Source organism: Scophthalmus maximus, chromosome 18, assembly GCF_022379125.1.
Source record: "Scophthalmus maximus strain ysfricsl-2021 chromosome 18, ASM2237912v1, whole genome shotgun sequence".
In the NCBI taxonomy this organism is placed as follows: domain Eukaryota; kingdom Metazoa; phylum Chordata; class Actinopteri; order Pleuronectiformes; family Scophthalmidae; genus Scophthalmus; species Scophthalmus maximus.
Genome location: NC_061532.1, coordinates 13150492 through 13173988, shown reverse-complemented (window position 1 = coordinate 13173988; position 23497 = coordinate 13150492). Strand labels below are relative to the sequence as shown.

The window sequence follows — 23497 nt, the reverse complement described above, 5'->3', positions numbered from 1 at the left end:
TCTAATCTGCCGGGGTTATGACTTTGTTGACACAGTTAACCCGTTGATAGGCACGGCAGTCCTACCTCGGCTACCCGCCTCGCTCCTTATGCCAGAGTGAGTTCAGCCTCGGCTGTACTCGGCTACACCGGTGAATAATTGACGATAACCCAAATTCTCCCACAGTGCTTACTCGACCCTAAGTGCTCCCCGACACACATAGAAACACGAGCGCGCACACGAGCGCGCACACACGCACGCACACACACACACACACACACACACACACACACAGACACACAGTAGGATCCCACTGTAAGTGGTGCTCCTTGGGCATTGCCCACAGTAGTCCAACCCAGACAAGCAGACTGTGAAAAGCAGACAAAACAAAGTCTTGTACACTTCACTTTACTACTCCCTCTGCAGCTTAGTCTGTCTGCACACTTCACATTAAAAAGCACCCCACAGCAGCTTGTGTTCTCTACCAGCCCTCCCTCTCCCTCTCCGTGTCTGACTGTCTCACTATCTGCACATCTCGCCCATCTGCGTTGTCTTTTTTATTAGGAACCCGTCATTTTGTACAGTAGCACTCGGTGCATTTTAGATGGAGCCATGCCCGCGTGAGGTAATGTACATTCCCGCCTGTCTGGTCTCTCAATTTCCTTTTTCAAATCTCGTCTCTATCTGTCTTTGTCATCTTCTCACTCTGCCCCAGCGTTGAACTCATTATGGTGGATGTAGGCGACTTTTTACCCACCCACACACAATCATGCGCACGCACGCACACACAACCACTCACTGGGTGACTTTAGCCTGACTTTACCCTCTTACTCAGCCAGCCACTGACCCACTTAGCGTGGAATAGCACACCAGACAGACGACGACAGGCTTTTTACCCCAGGGTACTCTGGGAAAACTATGCTAAAAACAACAAAAGATGCATATGCATACACGCGCACACACACACACTCACACACACGCAAACGCACACACAGTGGACAAGCTTACTCGGAGTCTGTTAATGCAGACGATGGAACGCACACAGTGTGCTCTGCTTCATCAATTGACACATAAAACATACCAGGAAATTTGGGGAAATACGCATATTCCCTTTTCTTTTATGCCGCGTTTAAAGAGAAGATTGATTCCACTTTCTTGTCCGTCCAAGCCAAACAAGTTATCTTGATGGAGAGCAGGGGGACAGAATCCACCCACAGGCACCTCTAAAGTTCAAACACACAGTCTGATCATTATGCGCCGCACTGAGAAACCGGAAGGATCACTGCTCCTGAAAGCGATGCTGTGTGCATCATACACGGCAGAAAGGGCACATGATCAAGACACACATATCGTATTAATCAGAGAAACAATTAGTTTGCGTCGCGCAACATAAGGGCACAGCTGGAGCCGGCTCCGCTCTTTCTTCCTCCTTGATCTCGTGATCGGGCGTGCGTGCGTGCGAGCGAGCGAGCGACAGACAGAGCAACCAATGTCACAACACAACTTCCCCTTTAGTCCGGCTATTTCAGTCAGTCGTGAAGGCTGCGCCTGCTGACTGCACGCGCCACGCCACGGTGACCGGGGCACGGTCAGCATGTGAGTTCATGGTGGCAAAAGTCACAAGTTGTGCATTTTGCTCTGACGTTGCACATTGGGCACCTGCGCCCACTCTTCTCGTGCAGGCAAGAGGCACGTCCTGCGTCGCCCGCCGTTTCACTTGGTGCTGGATTAGTTTTGGACTAATCGAGTTCTTTTAAATTCGCCGCCTGAATCGGTGTGAAGTTCGTACGTGACTGGCATTGATGGGCCAGTCTTCCATTATCTTCGTGCATGGTGTGAGTTTGGTTCAAAGGCCTGCCACTCAGCTTTGAGGTAAGCTTTTCACACATGCACTCTGTGGTCAGTGTGATGTGCACGCATGCTTTTCCCCCCACTAGCATGTGGAAGCCTACGATTGGAAAGAGGCCGACTTTTTTGAGAGGCCTGTCAGCGCTCTCCTTTTGCCTTTCTTCTTCCCTGTTTTTCCTCTCCGATCACACACAAGCCCCAAAGAGTGATCAGACACTCCCCTTTCAAAAGCGCTGAGCCCTGCAGCTCCACTCTCACCTGACATTGTGCGTGTGTGTGTGTGTGTGTGTGCGTGTGTGTGTGTGTGTGTGTGTGTGTGTGTGTGTGTGTGTGTGTGTGTGTGTGTGTGTGTGTGTGTGTGTGTGTGTGTGTGTGTGTGTGTGTGTGTGTGTGTGTGTGTGTGTGTGTGTGTGTGTGTGTGTGTGTGTGTGTGTGTGTGTGTGTGTGTGTGTGTGAAAGCAAGCATCTGAGGCTTCCAGATCTCACACTTTCTACCCACTCCGTCGCCACTGAGAAAAGGAAAGGAGAGGTAGAAAAAACAAATGCAAAAGAGATGTGGTAAGATGAGAGTCGAACTGTGGGGAAGGGGGCAGCTTGTGTGATTGCAATTGCTGCGAAACCAACACAGACGAGGAGAAAGAGCCAGAGAGCCGAGTCTTGGCCTGCGGCCAGCCAGTGCCACCATGCAGCTTCTGTGTGCAGAGCTGACTTCGAAAGGACCTTTTCAGAGAGGGAGAGAAAGGAGTGGGAGATGACAGGGAAATACAGAAGCAGACAATAAGAGAATGTCAGCGCAAGAGGGAAAGGGACAAAGTGGGTGGAAAAATAACCACAAAAGGGGAGCCGTAAGAGAGAGGACAGACAGATCATGAGAAAGGGGAAAAATGCACCCATTCATGAGTCTGTGCAGTAGATTAAAGAGATCAGCCAACAGCTACACCCTTCTGTCTCCGTCCATCCCTCCTGAATGCTCCCTTGGAAGAGGTCACAAAGAAACTTCAATTCACATGCAGACATGTTATTGTGCATGCTCTGTAGCCCTGCGGTGTCTCTTTTTTTTTTTGTTCTTCACCCAGGTGAGGTCAAGGGAAGTGCACCGATGTCACTGGTGCAACTTGCTGGGTAATGCTGTCAGCCGCAGAGTAGATGAGCCGATTACCCGCCTCTGTGAGGCCAATGTTTCCTGTCATGCTAACACACACACACGCACACACACACACACACACACACACACACACACACACACACACTTGCGCTTTCCATCTCCAAATAAGGAAGCTTTATAGCAAAACTCAAGCTTTAACAGTGGCCGAATAAAGAAAACTGAAGTTGTGGTGGCCAAACACACACACACACACACCGAAAAACAGAGGGGGTAGCTGTGCGGTTACCGGTGGTCTATTAATAGCGGGGTAATATAAATACAGAGTGCTGCGTGTGGGGAAAAGAGCTCGACTGGAGGGAGGGCGAGGTGACGTCGTGGGGAGGGGACACTGCGATTCATCAGGGGCCACTGTTCACTCGACTGTGCGTGTGTTTGTGTGCGTCCTCATCGGTGTGTACAACATGCGAGTGGGTGTAAGGAAATACCAGGCTGCCCTGGACATTCGCAAGTGTGTGTGTGTGTGTGTGTGTGTATTGTCATGTATGAACTAAAGCACTAAGCTGTGAGCGCCTGAGAGAGCCAGGACAAAAGAGAAGAGTGATGGAAAGGCGATGAGGGCCTCTCGTGTCCCCACTGAACCCTCTCTGCTCGGGGTAAACTGGGGCCCTGATGCCCATACTTGTACCCCCAAATAACCCCCCCATAGCATGGGGGTATTTAAGTTCACACTACACTCGGGCCCAAAATAAATAGGGAGACTTGATAACAGTATACCATCTGCTCAAACTCCCATAATGAAATTCCAGAAGAGTCACCATGGCACTGGAGTCCACTTCAAGCAGCGAGAACAGACAGGAGGTTTGTGTAGTGAAGCCAGGCGATGAAAAATAACGATTGCTGTCAGTGTATGAAGATAAATAATGAGTTTGATTTGCGTCATCTCTTGGCTGAATATTTCATTGGTTGTACATTATGCAAAAAAAAAAAAAAAAAGCTAATGTGTAGGCAAATAAGAAGTAGAAGAGGTGGGTTTGTTTGGACAAAGATGCATGTTTGGAAATTCATTTCAGCCTGGCTCATAATAACCCTTCCAGCTCTCCCCCAGACTTTCTGTCACTCCAATCTGTGTACTTTTTAATTAAACAAAATTCCACGAGAGACTATAATGAAGTATCCCGGCAGCACAGTTGCTCCGGGCTTTTTTTTTTTTTTTTTTACATTTTCAGGGGGTATTATTGTTCAGAATTTGTGTATATTTTGCAGTAAAAGATTTTAAAGAGCCGAATTGTCATACAAGCAGTCTAAAAACTGGTGCTTTCTGTTATTTAAGAGGTAGATGTGAGAAAGTGAAGTAGAAAAACAGCCACGAGGCACCGAAGAGCGCGGGCAAGTTACAGTATGTGCTCCTCAGCGCGTCCTCCTACGTCTGCGGTTTGAAATTTTGTTTAGAGTTCATGTCCTTTCTCTTAACAACCACACACACACACACACACACACACACACACACACACACACACACACACACACACACACACACACACACACACACACACACACACACACACACAGATAGCGGTTTAAGTCACTAAACATTTCATTGAATCCAGGAGGTTGAGATCTAAGTCTTCATTCGATAGCATGACTGTTTTTAAGAACCTTGTATGAAAAGAAGTCAAGTGCAGAAAAAAGCCTGCATAATGTCAACTTGAAAAGCGGCACAGTGTGAGCAGAAAAAAACCCCCACACACACACATGCACAGTACAGTACACCGATGGCTGAACCAGAGTGAGGAGGACGTGAAGAAGTGAGCCGACACAACAGTGTCCAATTTGGGAACATGACCATGTCATCATCACCACCACCATCATCATCATCGTCATCGTCATCATCTCCTAGGGCATTGATTAATGAGCTTAACGCGCACACAAGTCGACCTGCATAAACAAAAGCTCGGGGCACTCACTTTTTGTCCGTGCACAACCACGGGGACATGCAAACTCCCGTGCAGCAGCGCACACGTGTCACCAGGCATAATTATATTGGACACGACAAAACGCATGGGCTCGCACAGAGACGGGCGAACTGGGCTACGCCGCCATGAAACAATAGCGTCGCTCTAGAAACCAGGATTTCGTGAAAAGGATCCTCTTCTTCTGTCAGCACAACAGAGTGAGACCAGATTGACAGGAAGTGATGCAATAAAACGAGTGGGGAAACAGACAGAGTGAGTGAGAGCGGAGGAGTTGGGATTCGGCTCTCGCGATTTCAGTTGTTTTGTCGTGAATTATTTTTACACCGCTGTTAGAAAGAGTGACGTCTGGTAGATGTGTCTCCAGGAAACATGCTAAGGTTAAAGTGTCGGTTACAGTCAGACCAACTTTTTGTGACAGTCCTCAAAACAAAATGTGAAGTGCGTGTGAAGAAATGGTCAAACTCAGGTTAAAAGAGGCGAGGGAGAGTGAAGTCGAACTGCTGCTCTCTTTTGTCTCAGAGCAGGAAGTCATGTGACTCCTCAGAGGGGCAGGGTCTCGGGGAGCTGAGGAAGAGGCTCGCTGTTGCTGGGAGAAAAATCTCCCAAGGTGTGTGTGTGTGTGTGTGTGTGTGTGTGTGTGTGCGTGTGTGTGCGGTGGATGTGTGTTTCGACAGTATGTCTGGGTGCGCCTGTCTCAGCCATCGGGTGTTTGCCTCGCAAAAGGTTAAGATCTCGCCCGGTGCTAAAACAAACACGTAAAGGACACAGAAACACTGTGTCAGTGTGGATGAGTTCAAAAACCTCCACCACCACCACCACCACCAACACCTCCAACTCCGACTCTCTTTCCAGCTGCTCAGCTGGTGTGTAGGAGGAAGAGAGCCGAGGGGCCCTGGAAGTGCTGACATCAGCAGAGCTTGAGGCGCGCGCACACGCACACACACACACACACACACACACACACACACACACACACACACACACACACACACACACACACACACACACACACACACACACACACACACACACACACACACACACACACACACACACACACACACACACACACACACACACACACACGGTCAAACAGAAACACTTTACAGTGCAGAGGTGCTTGGCAGGCAAGTTAAACTGACCTATTGACTCTGAACCCGAGAGACGGACTGAAATAAAAACAATGTCTACCTTTCTTCACAATCATTTCTCACCTGTCTTACAATGGCTCAGTGTTAAAACAGCAGAGTCAAAGGTCAAAATGATACTGAAAGATTAAACGCAAAAAACGACTGCGATATAATTCACCATAATAAGTTTAAATGACCAGCAGCTTAGACTTAACTTTACAGTCTATAAAAAAGCTCTGTCTGTCTGTCTATCTGTAAACCGATATCGATGTTTACGGTGGACAATTTGTTTGTTTTTTAAAAACGTTTTCCTTTTCAAAAATTGCCCGACTGCTCGTGTTTGTTGCCATGTCAGATGTGTTTTCAGTGCAATGTCACACTGTTGAGCGTTTGGCAGAAAAAAAAAGGTTCACCAAAACTCAGAAAATAAAACACAAATTGTAATAAATCAGGATAAGTCTTGAAGTGTGTGTCATGGTACAACATATGGTAAAAATCAGTGGCCTGTATGTGTGTATGTGTGTGTGTGTGTGTGTGTGTGTGCGTGTGTGCGCACACGCCCTGTGTACTGTATCTGCTTTTAGCACCATTAGAGTGAAGAGCCCCATGAACACCAGTGGGGCCCCGACACTAATCCAGACCAGATGTGAACTTCACTGCTGCACCAAAACTCAAAACACACACACGCACATGAATACACACAAAATGGGAAAAAGCGTGTCGCTGGTCCCAAACAATCGAGCTCAAACTAGATTTGTAGCCCAGTGTTTAGTCAGCCAACATGATTATGTGTAATGCTATTATCGCCGTAATCTGTTTCAATGAGATCATAGCTCACCTTCAGCGGAGTTAATTGAAGGTTTGAGAGGTTATTAAACCGCATACGTCAACAGCTCGAAAATAAGTCGACCCTTCTCCAACCCAAACAACGTCCTCTAGGTGTAACCTGGACACATCGACGAGCCACTGAGCGGGCTGTGTTGTGGAAACAACGGATCAGAGAGGCAGCACGCACGCAAACACAAACACACACACACACACACACACACACACGCACACACACACGCACACAGAGCAAAGGCAGGTCAAGTTGACAAGAGTAATGATAAAAGATGAACACACAAAAACGCGCAGAGAGAGAGTCAGTGGCAAAAGTGTGTGTGTGTGTGTGTCTGTCTTTTGGAGCGAAGACATGACTTCCTTGTGAATATTCATACACTTTCACAGCAGTGCTAACTGTAACAAGTTGTTCTGTGTTACATAAATTGAAGGATGTTTCATTGGCTTTAATTTTGGCACGTTCAACATGCAAAGTCAAGGCAGAGACGTTAACAGCCACACATTTGCACTGGCCAACGCAAATAGACACAAATATGTGACGGTGCGAGTTGAAAATGACGCAACCTGTCGCTGTGTTGCATAAGCCTGTCAGCAATGAGAGTCTCTCCGAGTCACCGAGAATGAGGAGTGGAGGACAGGATCTTGTTCGTTGTCGTGGGCATTCAGAAATATATACGATAAACTTGCACCACGACTGCAACAAGAAGCAGTTTTCGTTTGCTGCCCCACATATCAGCACAAGGTAATCTTTTACATTCGACTGCCTGGAGGTTATGTAAGGCAGCGATTCCCAACCCTTTTTGCCTCATGAGCCCTTAAAATGAAGCAACGTCTCGCTTGGGGCCCGCGTGTCAGACGTTATGGATCTATTGTGGACATAAGTTCAACAGAAAGAGTTCTGTTTAAACCATATCCATTTAAAGTATTTTGAGGGGCCAAGAAAAGGTTCAAATCTAAAACTCCTTGAGCGGGATGCAGACCCTAGTATGGGAAACACTAATGTCCCTGAATGTTTGTTTTTTTTTTCATTGTTGGTGAATATTGCAAAATAAGCTCTCTTGGTGGTTCAAAGACAGTTTTGGTTTGTAAATGTTGACTTTAATAATTAGTTTTATAATGATATTTTACTGATAAGAAATTTCTACCATTTAGCGTATTTCAAAAACTGAAGACAATGGAAACATCAGAAAAGCAAAAGCATCTTATGTAAAACAGTCAGCATGAAAGAGATTTGTCATTTCCTGTGTGCGCAGGAGATTCACAGCCAGAGACCAGATACCAGACATGAATTTATGAGGCAAAGAAAAACCTGCAAGGAGGGATGGGATACATCTCTCTGTTGCAGCTCTACTTCTCTGATACCTGTGTAACTTCAGAGATAGCGCAGTATCTTACAATGCGTCCAGTGTAATTCTGTTCTTGGCAGAACACAATCCGGTGCTCAGTGGAAACAAAAGCATGCGCACAGGGCAGCGCGGTGTTAAGGGAGGCGATAAACCTCAGTCAACCCTTGACCCAAGCAACACCCATTAAAACAGCATGTTCTTTTCCCCATCCTCACTTCCTCCCTGTGTCCCAACACTTCTCTTTCCCCCGACCTACCCTCTCCTCTCCTCCCCTTCCATTATTGAAGCAAATTGAGTGGCAAAGTGGGGAAATTGTGACTTTGAAGGTTCTCAGTGTTCCCTCACATAGACATAGAGTAAATTATTTATTTACCCTGAACAAGGCCATTAGTTCTTCGTTCGGCAAAACCTTTTGCACATGGGGTTATACCAGAGGAGTGGTACGCTCAGTTTTGGGGCATCAGTTTAACACTTGAGCAAGCTGTAAATACTACAGCGCCCATGAGCCCCGGTGGCTGCTGCGTGCACAGTATGAACTTTGTTGATCAGTCTGAGAGTAAAGAATCATTCGATGGAGCGGTTCGCTTTGGCCCCTCAGATCCCTTTTACCTGGGGCCCCCGAAGTCCCTTGAAATGCTCCTGCGTAGAACACACTCCGACCACCTGACGATGTCTATGAACAGGACTTTTACTTTCAAATCTTGACCCCCCCCCCCCCCCACTTTGCCGTTCTATTGCCCTTGAAACGGGTCTGAGGGTTGAAGTGTAGCTGGCAGGCTCATTTCCCAAACGTACTCCTTGTCACCTGCACCGTGTCATCCCACAGGAAAAGCAGCATTCCCCTTCCTGATATAGTTATGAATGATTGTGCCCTTACCCCCTTCTCCCTCTATCCCTCCTCCCCTCGGTGCTTCTCGTATCACACAGAGATGTAATTAATCATGTAGTCACCCTGTTAATCCTAATAATAAGAGAGCCCTCTTTTTCTCTCTCTCTCTCTCTCTCTCTCTCTCTCTCTCTCTCTCTCTCTCTCTCTCTCTCTCTCTCTCTCTCTCTCTCTCTCTCTCTCTCTCTCTCTCTCTCTCTCTCTCTCTCTCTCTCTCTCTCTCCTCTGTATTTTTTTTTATCTAACTTTGTCTCTCAATCTCTCTCTCTCTCCAGTTTGAAGGTCTCATTAATCACCTGTTCACACAGAAAAGCTCTGTAATGCATACCAGTGGGGTCGTATGGTGGTTTGTCTGTCTTTCTTATGCACCACCACGCCACCGCGCCTTCATTCTCACCGCGCGTCCGTCATCAGCGCCCTCATATACCAGGATGAATACGATAATCGCCGCGTGCAGACTTGCCCCCTGATCCGTCTCTATTTTTAGATGTCAGATGTTGAAATAGTTTAAGTTCTTAAAAAGGGCAGGCTGCGAGTCACCTCGGCACCATCGTCATCATCCTGTCGGGCCAGAGGATCTGTAAACCCAATCCCAAAGGCAAAAACCCAAACAACATTCAGTTCACACAGCGAATTGGTTTTAAATCCACCAGCAGTTTATCCCCCAAATATATATTTATGTTCCCTTTGGTTGTATTTATAGGCTGGCAGATGGTTTGTTTTTTTGTGTTGCAGAAATGTCCTGGGTATATTTTTTTATTTGTACAACACATCAAAAGGGTTTGACGGGTTAAAGTGGCTTTAAAAAAAGATATGAATTCGGGTATTGATACCGATACCGATACTGATACTGAAACTGATACTGATACTGAAACTAGAGCTCTATTTTTTTCTAGGTTAATATTATGGTTGTGATTATTATTGGCGTTATGTGTTAGATTGCCTAAGTCTGAAGTTAAATACACAGCACATTACAGCAATGCATCATCCAAAACTACTAAATAGAAACAGATGCCTGCTCCTGCAACATTAAAGTTTATGACATGTCCCAAGACAGAACATTTGACCCACGTATTGCAAACTTAATCAGCATGTGTCTGAATAAGTCGCATTTGTCTTGGCTGAGATGCTAAGATCTGTTTTCAGTGTACACACGTGTGTGTGTGTGTGTGTTCTTGGCAGGAGCAGTTCCTCCGTAGCTTTCAGGACTCTGTGTCCTGGAACTCGGGGTTGATAAAACCCAGCAGGGATGTTCCGTGTCGTCCCCGAAGCAAAGCATAGACGTCCCGGGCTGAACTGTAGTGGAATACGCGTGTTTGCCTTATGACCTCATCAATTTTTGCATGGAAGACAATTTTTGGGTTTTTTTCCTGAATCCAAATCATGAGAATATCTAGTGATGTACTGTATTTCACGTGCTGTTTCTTGCTTTTCGTATCCCCCAAGCCTCCGTCCACTGTTTGTTTGTTTGTGTGTGTTTTTGTACTTAGCACTGTAGGAGTTGAGGTGACCATCCAGCGCTGATCAAAACACACTGACCCAGTGGAACCTCCCCAGGATAACGTGACTAACCATGCCTCTGCGCAGACAAACACTGATTGGCTCTCTGAGGTGGGATGGGTCAGCCATCTCCCCCACCCCAGGCTAACTGATTGGAGGAAATGAGAGAGTAAATAAGTAGCTGTTTGAGCATGTGGCTTTACACAACACTTGATACACTGGAGCCAGGCAAAGAAAGAGAGAAGAGAGGGAGAGAGGAAGACAGATGGGAAACAGAAAGAGAGGTAGAGGTTGACATTGCAGTGGAGAGGTCTCGGCGATGACAAGAGCAGGCTTTTTATGATTTAACAACGTCACAACTCCTGGAAAGCTGCGTGTGCGTGCGTGTGTGTGTGTGTGTGTGTGTGTGTGTGTGTGTGTGTGTGTGTGTGCGTGTGCGTGTGTGTGTGCGTGCCTGCGTGCGTGCGTGTGTTCACATTAACAGCAATTTAACTCTAAAACGAGAACTTGATATTGCTGTACACACTATAATTATGGATTTATCAATCTCATTAAGATTTTATGAATTGTATATGAGACTCTTCTCATGACAAAACAAGAAAATATCCTCCCTGAATCGATTTGACATTTAGGCGTGTGCGAGTGTGTGCACGCTACCGCGAAAACCCTAATCTATTCACAAAAAAAGAAGAGCGGAGGGCGAGTAAAAAGCAGAAATAAAAGCAGAATGAGGTGTAACAGGATTCTTTCTGCCAAGCCCCAGATCCCCGTCCAGCGTACACACACACGCACACACACACACAGACACACACACAGACACACACACACGCACACAGACATAAATATAAAGTTAAACACACAATCTGGGAGAGACACCCGGCCGCTGGCCGGGAAACGCACATATGATTGAGGAGAATGGAATGTTCTGTCTGCAGTCCAGAGCTCAGGGCTGCTGGAACCCAGACCAAATGTGTGTGTGTGTGTGTGTGTGTGTGTGTGTGTGTGTGTGTGTGTGTAACCATCCTCTCTCAGCAGCGTTAGGGTAAGACCAGCCGGACTGTTTATTTATAAACTGCCTTATACGTGTCAAAGACCTGCATGTTGTCTGTGCCTCCACCTCACCCCTCGCAAAACTTTCATTGCCCCTCCTCCGTGAAATGCACAGATGCAGCTCGTCTCTGCGTGCACGTACTGTATGCATTACATACACACCTGTTGCCACAGTTATTATCACAATCTTCGAAGGCATACATTGAGACAATAGCCAAATGTTCAATATGCTTCCCCTTAACTAACCTCGAGCATATCACAAAAAGTCCAGAAGCATATTTCAATTTTCATGAGATGATTTTTTCAAATAAAGACCAGTTACACATCCTCATATACTCAATTGTGTTCCCTAGATAAATGAAAACTTTTTCCGTTTTCAGTGTTTGTGCATTTGCCGCTCAAGATACCACAAGCTCTTTTTCTGTTTGTTTGTTTATTGTTAGATACATTTTTGAGAGAAAAGGCGTTTTTCCAAATGCAACCTGTTAAATCTTTAAAAAAAATATTGTGCTCTTGTTGTTTGAAAATCACAACTGTTTTTCTCTAATATTTATCTATATATTTTTGTCTTTGTCTGGCCATTATGTTTGCCTTGAGAACATTTTCTAGTCGTCATTTATTTGTTTTTCATTTGCCAGGGCGCTACCTGTCACCTGTTTGCACAAAGTTAATCTTATTTGCATTTGCTTAAAACAAAGAACACTTAAGTGACGGACAAGCGTTATTCTGACTGCGCCCACTGACGGTTCTTCGTCTTAAATGGTAACTAATGTTGCGCAAAGTTGTCTGCTTGACCCGGCAGCGGTCACTGTTGACATTAGACTCAAATTAGTGCTGGTTTACATAATGGCTGATAAAGTGTGGTTATGTTTGGCCAGGACTCACACACACACACACATACACACACACATGCACATGGTGTCAGCGGGTGGTTAAGTACACCAGAGGTGTGAGGCTCAGGTCACAGAGTTTGTCCAATCAAAGCAGTGAAACGGGGTTAAAAGGGGAGGGTCTAGGCGTGTATGAGGCGAGAGCTGCAACCTCAAAGCGCTATGACCTTTGACTCCGAGTTATCTCCTGACTCCATGACACTGTAACCCTCTGACCTGCAGCACGGCACCAGAGCTGTGCGCTGCGTTTTGTGTTCAAGTGTGTATTTCCTTACTCCGAGAGGCGGGGGAAGGTCGTGTCAGGTATGGGCTGACCAGTAAAAAAAAACAAATGTTTCTTTCAAGCTCGCACAAACTTAAATAACCTGACAGGGTGAATCTGAGCCACTTCATACATTTCAGTTCAGTTGCTGTAGCTGGGTGATGAAATACACTTGCAACACAGTCTGGATCCTCCACTCTGTGCACTGCCTGGCGACGCAAACCAATTCACATCCACCAATCACCGCCGCTGAATCTTGCACAGTTACAACCAATTAGAACGCATCCTTAGAACCGTCTGGACCAATCAGGGGAATTTGCTTCTAAATCACCCAGGGGGTGTTAATTTCTATACATTTACAACATGCATCTGTGGTAATAATTTGATCTAAATCCCCTGGAGCCGACTAAAAGTCTCTTTAAAACACCTCCTTAAAATTTCGTACGCACACCTACTACATTCTCATTTACATAAATGCAAACATATGAGTTCCCACCTACGCACCTTCAAAAATGAGAATAATGAGACAAAGGAGAGAGAGAGAGTTCCTAGCGTGGTTGCTGACAGTGATTAATTGTTCCCACATGTTGCCGATGGACAAAAAGGCCTCTGTGTTCCTGAGCTCTGGCTGCAGCTGGTGTATACGCACGCATGCACGTACACGCACACACACACACACACACACACACACACACACACACACACACACACACACACACACACACACACACACACACACACACACACACACACACACACACACACACACACACACACACACACACACACACACACACACACACAGCTGGGGCCCATCTCACAAAGCAAGTTCAGCTTCGTCAGGCTAGTTTGAGTTAGTTGGCTTCAGAAAATGTAACCCTGGTGAACTTGGATAACCAGTCTCATGGGGGGGATTTAGACCAGCACAGTGCAGTTTATAGTTTCTTAACAGTCACAGAAAACATCAGTAGGCCCCTTCATTTCATATCAGATAGGATGGATTAGTTCAGCTCAAACTGTAAAAAATTTAATTATTTTTATAAAGCAATTGATGTGCCAACTACTATAAGTATTCTGCTTTAAAAGTTGATTTAAGAGAAAAACTGATGACTACTATGTTTTCTTCTATCATCTTGAATATTATGATGAGGGAATACGCTGTAAGTTGTACATAATATTCTAGTAGATTCTTTAAAGGCTTGTTATGACACAACAGTGAAATGTTCCACCAGAGCTCGGGGGCTGCATGGAAGCCAGACCAGATGTGTTGATTTTTGTCTCAGCGGTAAAACAGTCATATTAGATAAAAAAAGGAGGATTGGTAGAAAAAATGGAGGGAAATATAAGGTCAAGAGGAAGAAAAAAGAGAAAAAACTTGCCGGGCAGCGTGAATAGCGTAATTATCCCTTGGGAAGCTCTCACTGCGAGCTGTAGCAGCGCATGTGTGTTATTTAGCTCTTGTGGCTGCATAGTAGGAGTTATGAATCAGAGCTGCTGTCTCTGGGAGCTGTTTTTTATTAATGGGCTTTGGGAATACCCTAGAGGAGCCACAGTACAGTAGTAAGCACACAGTGTCACACAGAGAGGTGCAATGTACTCACACAAACCCATACAGGGCATACATTCATTCTGCTCCATACCAGTGCTCAACATTTAAAAAAAAATTAAAATACGGTTGAAAAATGTGTATTTCCAGAAAACATATCTTGGAAAATGTTTTATCCAGACTAATGGGAATAAACATTACAGGGTTTGTGAGCAAGTGAGTCGGAGGATCTGAAATAAACTGATTTATAGCACACACGTTTCCTTCTTTCATCTTGCAATCATCCACATCTCACCCTCTTTCTCACCATCTCTCACTCACACTTTTACTTGCCACCTTTTTTTTCCTCTTCTCTTTATAACTGCCTGTGCTTCAGTTGCACATGTCCCGCTTCCTTTTATCGCTGCTCCATCACATCGAGTTACAATTATCTCACCTGACATTTGAAGGAGACGAGCAGTGGCACGGAAAAGAGACAGATTAAACAAGTGGCTCTGTTGGAGGAGGGGAGCGTGGTCGGGATGCTTGGATAAAGAGTGTGCAGGACGAAAGCGAGCGAGAAGGATTGATGAAGTGTCAGGTTCTGGCAGGTAAATGTTTACAGCAGCAGGAGAAGGAAACGCACATTCCATTCATTCTGCTCTCATTCATCCCACCAGAAGTTCTCTTCTTTCCTTTACAAAGTCTGTCCGTTATTTACATCTCCCTGGCAGCTGGGAACATTTAGCTAGTGTGCGGGCGTGCGTGTGTGTGTGCATGCGTGCGTGTTTGTAAAATATTTAGTAATAAAGCAGCATTACGTCATGCCTCAAGAGATGCTGGCAGAGGATAAACACTGGTCTCCCTGGTATCTATTCTCATCTTACCTCATTTCACAGAACATGCACGCACACACACACACACACACATTCACTCACTTTGAAAACGTGCATTCACATAGACACACCATTCACAATTACATGCAACTTTTTATGGATTTGCTAATTCACAGCACAAAGTCCTGCAGAAACGACTTTTGCATTTTCAAATGCAAAAGCATCAAGAGGCTACAAATTCAAAACTGAATTTCCATATAACTATACAAATAAACTCACACACGCACTGTATATGCTGAACTACACACACACACACACACACACACGCACGCACGCACGCACGCGCACGCACGCACGCACGCACGCACGCACACGCACACGCACACGCACACACACACCACACACACACACACACACACTCACATTAGCGGGTCAGAGGTTCAGTTTTGTCCCAGAGATCAAACTTGCCAACTTGGCGTTCAGAAATGTAACTCAAACCCACTCTGTCTCCTCTCTGATTGAACTGCTTTTGACCAAAATAACAATCCAGACCAAATTGTCTCTAAACTGTTGCCCGGGAAAGACGGGACTGCTTCGCGGAAAACAATATTGTGATACCCACAAAAAACGAGAAAATGTTGGCCCTCGCTGTTTTGAACCCTGAAATCTGTTCTGTTTTAGGGAGTAAAAATATACATAGCAGGAAAACAGACAAGGAATTGCATGCATGTTGTGGATGGCGGTCGGGTTGTTTATATGAGAGGATATAGCATAGCCCCAGAGTCCCTCTGGACCCATAAGAGCTATGTGTTTGTGATACAACAGAAACTGTGGAAGGGGGGAGGGGGTATGGAAAGTGAAGGAGACTGAGGCAAAATAATGAATCCAACAATGTCTTCAGTGGCTTGTGGGGCACAAGAAGGAGGACGCAAAAGAGAGAGTAGTCTTGAGTAACCAGATGGCTGAAAGTGTGTGTGTGTGTGTGTGTGTGTGTGTGTGTGTGTGTGTGTGTGTTGCTATGGGTGTCGGTGTGTGTGAAGGGGCGTGGACCAGATGACCATGTGCACGGGTGTTATTTACAGATATAAAGTTGGAATTTCAACACTTTAAAAAAAAAAGTAAAATCCAGTGCTCACAACATACAGTTCCGCATTTAACTTGCACTAATCATTTATTGAAGAAGACTAGTGACTGAAATGTGTAAACATGTCATGTGAATAATGTTTATATTGTGCAAATGGAAACCCTTAATAATTGCACGACAATAAAAGTTACAAGTCCTACTATTGTTTAAATAGTGCTTCATGAAACAGTAATTGTGTCTTTTATTGTGGTTTTATTATATAACCCGATTTAGTGACATCAAACTGCAATATCTGCTTGGTCCCGACTGACTCCTCAAAACAAGACAAACCCCATTGTTTTCCTAACAGCTGTTATGCCAGCTAAGAATGCAATGTAATGTGGCTTCCTACATATTCACATAACTCATACTCAAGAGTGTGGTTTGTGTATGACAATCTGCCTCTTTAGCAATCGCCCTTTGCTCAATACAACTCAACAAGTCTTAAGCCATCCTAGCAGCTCTGTGAGGCTGCACATAGCCACTGTGGTGTTTGAGTTGAATGCTGACATTAGCATGTTAACATGCACACAACATGACAGAAATGACATGCTGGTGTAAAGCAGGTATCATCTGTGCCATCTTAGTTCTGTGCTTTCGCATGCCAACACACTAATTAGCATTAAGTACAACCGAGGCTGATGGGAAGTCATCAGTTGGAGATATTTGGTCATGAACCAAACCACCATCCTGAAGTGAACATGAATATGTGTTAAGTTTCAAGGCAAGTAGCTGTTGAGACATTTCATTCCAACCACAAATGTCTACCTCAAGTGCAAGAGGAACAATTGTATATCACCAAAGTCAGTAGGCTTCACCCTCTAGGTACCATGAAGTCCTGTGCAAAATGAAATGCATCAAGTAGTTGCCTTCCCTAGAGCTATGCTGCTAGCAGGACTTATGTGTGTCAAAAATGCTAAATATGTGTGTAGAATATTAAAGATCATCCTTCTGATAGCTCTGCATGCAAACAAATCCATCAGTGAGGCAACGAAGGATTCAACAGGGTTATTTTATCGCAGTTTTGACCTTCAGTGTGTATGTACAGCTGAGCTCTGTGTTGTGAGTCAAACTCTTGATCATTACCAGGGGCTGTCATGTGCACCAGTTCCCCTAGAATGAGCCACTTGGGCTCGCACAGCGAAGGAGCTCAGAGTTGATCAATACGCACCAGCGATGAGTCACACACACAGGCATGCACAAACGCACGTAATCTGACATAGAATGTGCTTCTTATGCAACACTGGCTCTTTGTATTTATCATTCATAATCGGGCAGACGCTTGATGATAGAATGCTATTGCTCTTTTCTCTTTTATAACTCACAAGACAAAAGCAACAGTGGGAACAATGCAGGCATCACCACTAAATGCTGCTGCAAGTTACTGTCAATATTTTGTGGATGAATTGAATCAATGGGCCTTTTGCTTTGTTTGTGTGTCTAGTCACCAAGAGCGACTGTTTACACTGCTGTAGAATCGGAGGTAGTGGGTGGTTCATGGATCAGTGTTGTTGGGAGTTGATGAGGCATATTTGTGTTTCATTGGCAACAGGAAAGAAAGAATACAACAGATCAATAATGACAACAGTCTTTGTTTGAGTAATTGCTTCAAAAGCGCTTTGCACACATTGCTCACCCCAATTTCTCTCTTGTGTTACAGAACTCCATCCGACACAACCTATCCCTCCACAGCCGCTTCATACGCGTCCAGAATGAAGGAACAGGGAAAAGTTCCTGGTGGATGATCAACCCTGAGGGTGGGAAGGGTGGCAAGGCTCCTCGCCGCCGCGCCGTCTCCATGGACAACAGCAACAAGTACACCAAGTCCGCCCGTGGCCGTGCTGCCAAGAAAAAGGCCGCCCTGCAAGCTGCAGCCGCTGCAGGTGGTGAAGGCAGTGGGGACAGTCCTTCAGGTCTCTCTAAGTGGCCCGGAAGCCCGACGTCACGCAGCAGTGAGGACCTTGATGCCTGGACAGACTTCCGCTCCCGCACTAACTCCAATGCCAGCACTCTGAGCGGTCGTCTCTCACCAATTCTGGCCAACCCAGAGTTAGATGAGGTGCCTGATGATGAGCCCCCTCTCTCGCCTATGTTCTACTCCAGTCCTGGCAGAGCACTGTCTCCAGGCAACACCACAACCAATGGGAAAGCCGTGCCGGCTGAGCTTCCCCGCCTGGCAGACCTGGCAGGTACGATGAACCTGAATGATGGACTCACGGATGGACTCACGGATGACCTGATGGATGAGTTGCTGGACAACATCAACCTGGTGCCAACCACTTCCAGCCAGACCTCTCCAAACGGTTCCCCAGGGTTCAGTTTTGGGTCCAAACCTAGCGGGCTAGTCTCACCTTCCTCCACCTCCTCTCCATCCTCCAACACTTCTTCTAACGCTGTAGGGAATGGCTACAGTAACTCCATCTTTGGCCCCCACACAACAAGTTCCTCTCTGCGTCCGTCCCCCATGCAGACCATCCAGGAGAACAAGCAGACCTCCTTCTCCAGCATCAGCATGTCTCGCTTTGGCAACCAGACATTACAAGACCTGCTCAACTCTGACAGTCTCAGCCACAGTGATGTCATGATGACCCAGTCTGACCCACTGATGTCACAGGCCAGCGCGGCTGCCGTCATCTCACAGAACTCCCGCCGCGGCCTAATGCTCCGCAGTGATCCTGTAATGACATTTGGGACCACTGGAGGAATTCAGGGCAGCCAAGGTGAGATGCTGCAGAGTAACAACCATAACCAAAGCTCCCTGAGATCCTTAAACGGAGGCCTGAACCTAGCCAATGAGGCTAACACTCTGGCTAATGCTAAGCAGCAGCTCTTGCTCTCACCCTTGGGAGGAAATGGGTCTTCCTCTATGCAGATCGACACCTCGATCTTCCTGAATGGAACAGTCGGCAGCAGTGGGGGCATCTGTCCGGACCGTTTCCCCACAGATCTGGACTTGGACATGTTCAGTGGCAGCCTGGAGTGTGACATGGACTCCATCATCAGGAATGAGCTGATGGACGCAGACGGTCTGGACTTTAACTTTGACTCTCTGGCCAACATGAACGGAGTCGGCAACTTCACCAAGCAGACCTCTCAGAGCTGGGTACCTGGCTGAGAACATCGGGCTGGGAAGGAGCAGAGCAGGTGTGTATGTTTGAGTGTGCATATATGGTTAAATCATGTGGCATTTGAAAAAAGGTTCCATCAATGTTTTGGATGTAGGAACTTGGGATGCACCGATCCAGGCCGCATCCTATACCGATTTGCAAAGTTCTCTGTGAAGAACTGAATACAATGTGTGTACACTGACATGAGAGTATAATACAGACTTTTTAACAATAAGGGGAAACATTCATACACTGACATGCTGTCTAGGCTTCTCTGTGTTGTAATTGTTATGAAATGGCATGTCATATTGGATATGTCTAATAACTACAGACACGCCATCACATTTTTGTCCAGTACATAAACTACTCTCACTGTCCTGTTTACATAAAAAAGACCACTAAGAACAAAATTATGTGTTTCTCCATCTATTCACCAAACAACATAGCCTTTCCTATAATTTTCCTCCAGTTGCTAATAGTTTATTTCTCATTTAGCAAGCTTTGTTCGACATCTAATAAAATGGATTCGGTCCATGCAAGGTTTCAACGTGATATCCCTAGAAAAAAGTGCATCTACTGAGCAGGATGCACAAATACTCACGTATTATTGTCATATCTCTTTTTTTCTCTCCAGGTCTGAACTATGTAGTGCAAGAGAAGATCAGACATAAACATCCTTTTTGCCAAACCTGCCATCAGCACAACGTAAAATACAAACCCTATGTTTACAGAAGAAGACTTCCTCTCGAGAGCTGTACCTTTGCGCCCACACTGGTGAACCGTGAGCTCTCCGACAGACTCTAGAGGTGCTGCACATAAGCCCCGAAAGCCTCCTGTGAAACAACCACGACAAAAGGAAAGAAAGCTACGTCAAACAATCACAACAAAGTCACAAACCTTAGAGTTATGCAATTTTTCCTTTGACACCCAGTCTGTCGATATCAAAGAGACTCTGCTTATCAGAAGGGGTTTCAGGTGGAATACAAGGACTAAATATCAAGCAAAGAGGGAAGGAGTGCACAGTGCAGTTGTTCCTGTCGAAGACAAAAAAAGATATGTGTAAAGTGGAGAAAAAATATCAAGAAGTGATGTGGTGTAAATCTGATCCCGGGGTATCCTGGGATGTGTTATGTCGACAAAAAAAATCCCTCTGTTTTCACTTAGTGATTTTAAATGTTCAGTGTTTGTTTTTGGGATTTTTCTGTTTTATCATAACTGTTTCTGCATCAAACATCTGTCTGTACCAAAAGAACCGGTGTATTGATAAACTGAAAAGATGGAAATGGAGTATGTTACTCACTGAGCAGCCACGCATCCAATACATGTAGACGTACACAGACAAGGCCCAGTGTGCAAGACCCCAGAACCGTAGTCGTTAAAATGACTTGACATGACGCCATGCACGACTTGTTTAGTTCTTTCAAATTGCTTGAATTTAACTTAAACTATAAGCATACTGAGGGTTAGATCACAATTAGCTCAATACTACAAAATTAATTTGTTATCTTTTTGCGTATATCTAAATGTAAAAATAAAATGAAAAAAGACTATAGGAAGAAAACCTCATGGATATTTGTAAAGCGCAGGGCAGTGGGAAGTTCAAGAACGAGGGGGGGTGGGGGGTATGGTCAGTCTTTCCTTAGTGTTCTTAACTTCTGGTGAGGTAGTTTATCACAGCATATGATGTAGCCAAAATGAATACCTGTCTCCGAGTGTTGTGAACATTTCCACACCATAACAGGTGCTATGTAAACAGTGTTGAATCCTGTCCTAAGAGCAAGCCGTGCATTTTTTTTTGTTTTTCATCTGTTGTTCTGTTTATACCCACGACCTGCAGAAGCCCAAAGCTGCAGCCACTTGTAGCACGGCACGGTTGAACTAGTAGACGGCGGGGAGAGCGGGGTTTTAGGCTCATTCCTCCGGAAGCCATTTGTTTCTCGAGTAAAACAATAAGCTAACTCTGTATATTGCCAAATTACTTGAAACAAACAGTAGGATATGCTGGCAGCCAAATCACAGCACGCACACACGCGCACACACACACACACACACACACACACAACACAACACATTACACAAATAGATAGAAAACAATAATACCAGGGATCTGTGTTAAGCTCTGCTGTTTTCTTGAAATGAGCTTGTGGGGCTTGTTATGCATATATATAGAATCACTCAGGGGGGGAAAGGGAGGCTTCCCATTTAAGTAACATCAAGTCACATTCTAATGGTATTTTAACATTTCGTGATAAAAAAAAAAAAAGAACAGTAGTGCTTTGTGTTTGTGAACTTGTAACCTGTGAACCTTTTGGTCGTCAAGATGGAGCGGAGGAAGCGAGACAAACGTCGGACATCACGCAGCCTGTTATTTTTGGTTTTGCTGTCTTGGCTGTTTTCTCCTCATGTCGGACTTGTGGCACACATACACACATCCCCTCGTGGACACGCCTGGTGCTTCTGCAGGTGACTTCCTGCAACTCCTGAGTGAATGTGTGTGTGTGCGTGCGCGCGTCTGTCACGTGTATTTCTGTTGAATTAATCTCACAAGAATGTGCTATCCCTCACTATCCCTCATGGTGCATACAGCACACGTATGCATTTATGTATTTATGCATTATGAATTGTGTGAAATGCATATATACTCGCTGTATGTCTTTATATAGGCTACTCGTGTAGTACTTGACCCTTGGATTTTGTGATACCTCTAAAGGTAGAGTTGAAGAAATAATGAACAACGTTTTGTGCGCCAGGTAGAAGGGAACACTGTTACCAGTGGTTTAATTGTTGAACCGGATTTTTTTTTTTAATGTTGGAACACACCATTGTTGTAGCATCAGGAGACACTGGTACCCCTTCTCTGTCTGGGGTGGTGACATGAAGTGTACGCCCAGCGGTGTATAAAGTGTACAGATGAGTGTCCATCACACTGAGGCCAAGGGAGAGGAGCGCGCGTGCATGGTTGGCTAGAATGATCTACCGTGCTACCTGGGGTTTAGTGCATGACATAGCTGTGCCCCCTCGACCCTGCCAATGGTGCCGTCCCTCGACAGAAATTGTAATACAGAGAGGAACCCTGTATCTTCAGCACTCAAAACGCACACTCTGTTGGATTTTCTAAAAAGAAAAAAAGCGAGCTTACAGATCAGCACTTGAACCATCCTCCTGCGTTAAGGGGCATGTTCTTACCAGTGTGTGTACATTGACGCAGACACAGGGGAAAGCCTCATTAACGGACGTTCCTTGACTTCACACCTGTTTTATTCCACGTGGAGTAGAGTAGGCTCACGTCCCGGTGCTTTAAGTGAGCGGTAAGTTATGACTTTGACAACGTGGTTGAAGCGTCATCTGGCAATGAGCTGGAATTTCCTACATCATGTCACATATAAAATGTCCATCTATTTTTTTTTTTGGGGGGGGGGGGTGGCAGGGGGAATCCTGAGCCATCACCCAAACTGCTAAGCATTGGAATTCAACGGCACTGACTGTACTGAATATTACTTTAATCCTCCTGTGAAGACTGACAAGGTGAATCCAGGGAATGCTGTAATCCCTTCTATTTAAAGAGGGGGTTATTGATCCCTGATAAACTGCAAAGGGGATCTCAATCACAGGATTGTGTTTGTTAACATTTTGTACATTCAGTTTCAAATGTTGTGGCTTTTCGGGGGGTTATGCCTAGTCATGGTGGAGCAGGCCTTCCACACGGTCTGTCAGTGCTACTACTTCATCGAAGAACAGATTTTTTTTCTCTTCTTGTGCTCAACACACACACCTGCAGCACGACACGTGCATTTTAATGTTAAGAAAAGCAAAAAAATATATAGACAAGACATACCACTAGATACCTTAATCACCTTTTGGACATTTCCTTTTCATTACTTTTCATTATTTCATCTTGAACCATTTCCATCCTTGTTAAGAGGCCCAGTCCAGCTCCCATCCATACGCCCTCTGAACTTTGCCCCTTTATTAATCTTGCCTCTTCTCGACTTGATGTTAGTGGGTATTTTTCCTGTGTATTCCATTTTGAATTGTAATCTAGTTTGTATAAGAAATGGTGCGCATGTAAATAAAGCTTGGTGAGGCTACACACCCTT

General features: G+C 45.3%; 1 protein-coding gene across 1 annotated transcript in view; it reads left to right on the top strand.

The window, feature by feature from the left end:
* The window catches only part of foxo3b (forkhead box O3b), a 42732-nt gene extending 19235 nt beyond the window's left edge, over positions 1–23497 (top strand). The window contains exons 3-4 of the mRNA XM_035618500.2: positions 17954–19437; positions 20035–23497. Of these exons, the coding sequence (XP_035474393.1) occupies positions 17954–19408 (1455 nt within the window). The 3' untranslated portion in view covers positions 19409–19437; positions 20035–23497. The remainder of the gene's footprint in view (positions 1–17953; positions 19438–20034) is intronic.